This window comes from Trachurus japonicus, chromosome 16 (genome assembly GCF_045865225.1).
Source record: "Trachurus japonicus isolate A0001 chromosome 16, Traja_1.0".
Lineage (NCBI taxonomy): Eukaryota > Metazoa > Chordata > Actinopteri > Carangiformes > Carangidae > Trachurus > Trachurus japonicus.
In genome coordinates, this window is record NC_140922.1 from 33906782 (window position 1) to 33909988 (window position 3207).

At 45.1% G+C, this 3207-nt stretch overlaps 1 protein-coding gene across 1 annotated transcript; it reads right to left on the reverse strand.

Annotated features, from left to right (window-relative positions):
- Positions 1-1307: 1307 nt before the first annotated feature.
- On the reverse strand, positions 1308-2995 carry LOC146972724 (tripartite motif-containing protein 16-like). Its single transcript, XM_085803437.1, has one exon. It carries the CDS (start codon positions 2993-2995, stop codon positions 1325-1327), a length of 1671 nt encoding a protein of 556 aa, XP_085659563.1. The 3' UTR covers positions 1308-1324.
- Positions 2996-3207: the final 212 nt, after the last annotated feature.

Consider the following 3207-nt stretch of genomic DNA (forward strand, 5'->3'; position numbering starts at 1 on the left):
TCATTCTCTGTAGTGTAATGATCTCATCTATTGATACCTGGAGTTCAACATACACTGATTGTTTCTGTAAAGCTGGGACAAGAGCAACAAAAGGCTGGAAAAGTAAATGATAGGAATAATAAACAGCTGGAGGAGCAACTAGTTAGGTTAATTAGTAACATGGATATGATTATAATCATGATGTTAACACTTTGATTAAAGCTCATAGACCTTATTAGTGAGTGGATTTTAACAACAACAACATTTGATCTGACAAACACATCAATGTAAATGTGATTGTAGATTTCTTAGTGTCCACAGTGAGAACAAAGCTCAGTGATACAGGAAGGTCAAACAACAACAACACAAACACATCAACACAAATATCCAGCAAACATTTAGAGCTCAGAGAAGTTTCTATTTCCATGTGGAGAAATGTGAGTTTAGGTAAAGAAACATCATCATGAGCAGTGATCTCCTCCACGGCTCCAGCTCCACCTCAACAAACTCAAACATCAACACAACAAGAAATGACAACAAGAGGTCAAAGTCCCGCCCACAATGTTTAATGATTGACAGCTGATCTCTGTGCAGTGCAGAGACACAACAGCAATGAGCTTTTAGCAACAAACATGGAGACTAAAGAAAGTGAAGAACTAAAATACAGATTTTAAAGGGATAGTTCACCCAAAATTCAAATTTCTCTCATTATCTACTCACCCTCATGTCGACTAAGAGCTGTGAGAAATTTCAGAGTCCTCCGTGCCTTCTCTGAGTTACGGGGGGTCTGTGCAGCAGTATTTGTCCATATAATGGTTGTCAATGGATACCAACTTTCTTTGTCCAAAAAGACACACCAAAAAACATCCAAATACCTCCATAGTGCTCGTCTGTAATGTCCGTCTTGTATTGAAGCCCCGACATGAGAAATTGTTCCGAAAAAAATTAAATAAGTCTATATTTTAAGCTTGTTTGTAGCGGAAGCTCCCAGTGTCTCAGTTCACTGCTCTTCCTGTGTCAGTGCAAATCTCCCGTGATTTGCACTGACCGGCGGAACAATTTCTCATGTCGGGGCTTCAATACAAGAGGGACATTACAGACGAGCACTATGGAGGTATTTGGATGTTTTTTGATGTTTCTTTTTGGACAAAGAAAGTTGGTATCCATTGACAACCATTATATGGACAAATACTGCTGCATGGAGCCCCCGTAACTCTGAGAAGGCACGGAGGACTCTGAAACTTCTCACAGCTCTTAGTCGACATGAGGGTGAGTAGATAATGAGTGAAGTTAGAATTTTGGGTGAACTATCCCTTTAACCAACTGCTCCTTCAATGATCTTTGTCTATTTGAGTTTACACAACTCTGCTGTGTCTCCAAACTGGTAAAGCCAAACTCCAGCATGTAGAGGCTGAGTGAATGTGGTCTGGACTCTGTGGAGGAGAGTCATGGTTTCAGAGACGCTGTAGAAGGACAGAATACCTGCTCTGTGATCCAGATACACTCCTACTCTGGAGGACTGAGGACCTGAGACTGGAGTCTGGATGCTGTTGAACCTAAATGTGAAACTGTTGTTGGAACAAAGTAACGACCAAGATTTGTCGTTACCTCCAAACCAACTTTCATTCCCTGCTCTGCTGATATTCTTGTATGCGACTGCTACATAAACTCCTCCTCCTCTCCTCTCCACCTCCCAGTAACAACGTCCAGTCAGACTCTCTCTACTGAGGACCTGAGCACATGTAGTGAATCTGTCTGGGTGACTAGAATAAGACTGTAGTTTACTCACAAATGTTACTTTCCTGTTTCCTTCAGATAATAACAGAGATGTGTGTGCTGTGTTTGGATCCATTGTGATTTCCTGTGAATATCTTAAGAAGTCAGCTCTGGTCCTGGGCTCTGGTGGTGGTGACAGTAAAACATCCACTTGAGTCACAGTCAGTGAGACGTTTGTCCACGTGTCTCTCAGAAGGTCCTGTAGTTTGTCTCTGAGCTCTGACACAGCTGCTGTCACGTCCTCAAAGTGTCTGAGAGGACGGATGTCGATGCTGGATGAGTGTGTAGATGGACTGAGTGCTGACAGTGAGGGGTAGTTGTGTAGAAACTGGGTGTGATCCTCTGTGTGCGACAGCAGCTTCAGCTCAGCGTCTTTCCTCTTCAGCTCAGTGATCTCCTGCTCCAGCTTCTTCTCAAGCTCTTTGACTCCACTCACTTGAGTTTCCTGCTGGGATCTGATCTGCTGCTTCAGCTCAGAGCTTCTTTTCTCCATCAGACGGATCAGCTGAGTGAAGATCTTCTCACTGTCCTCCACTGCTTTATCAGCAGAGCCATTGATGGCCTCCACCTCCTGTTGAAGCACCTTCACGTCTTTCTCTCTGAGCTGGATTCTCTGCTGGATGTTTTGTCGACTCAGCTCCAGCTCTCTCTGCCTCTCAGTCCTTTCTGCTGCAGCTGAGACTGTGTCGTGGCCTTTATGTTCATCCACAAGGCAGACGAGACAAACACACTTCTGATCAGTGCGGCAGAAAATCTTCATCACCTCATGATGACGAGAGCAGATGTTCTCCTGGAGCTTCTTGGAGGGCTCCACCAGCTTGTGATTCTTAAATGAAGGAGATTCATAATGAGGCTGCAGGTGTTTCTCACAATAAGAGACCAGACATACCAGACAGGACTTGACAGCTTTGAGTTTCCTCCCAGTGCAGACATCACAGGCCACATCTTCAGGTCCAGCATAGCAGTGATCAGCAGCAGCAGCTTGGTGTCCAGTCTTCTTCAGCTCCTCCACTAAAGCTGCTAACATGGTGTTTTTCACCAGAGGAGGCCTCGGTGTGAAGGTCTGCCTACACTGAGGGCAGCTGTAGATTTTCCTCCCATCCTCTGCATCCCAGTGGGTTTTAATACAGCTGAAGCAGTAGCTGTGTCCACAGGGAATAGTCACTGGATCATTCAGTAGATCCAGACAGATGGAACAAGAGAAGGTCTCCTCGTCCAGATGAACTCCTTTCTGCGCCATTTCACCTCTCACAGACGACGACGACTGTCTGAGTTTCTGTTGCTCAGAAGTGAAACTAGTCTGAGCTCTGATCTCAACAACATGTGTCTGTGCAGTGAACGGGGCCTGTCGGCTCCTCCTCTTCACCACATGTTGGTTCCACCCATCTTCAAACTGTAGATCTGAAGGGGAGGGAACAAGGAAACACATGATCAGGGAGCAGCAGCTCAGTG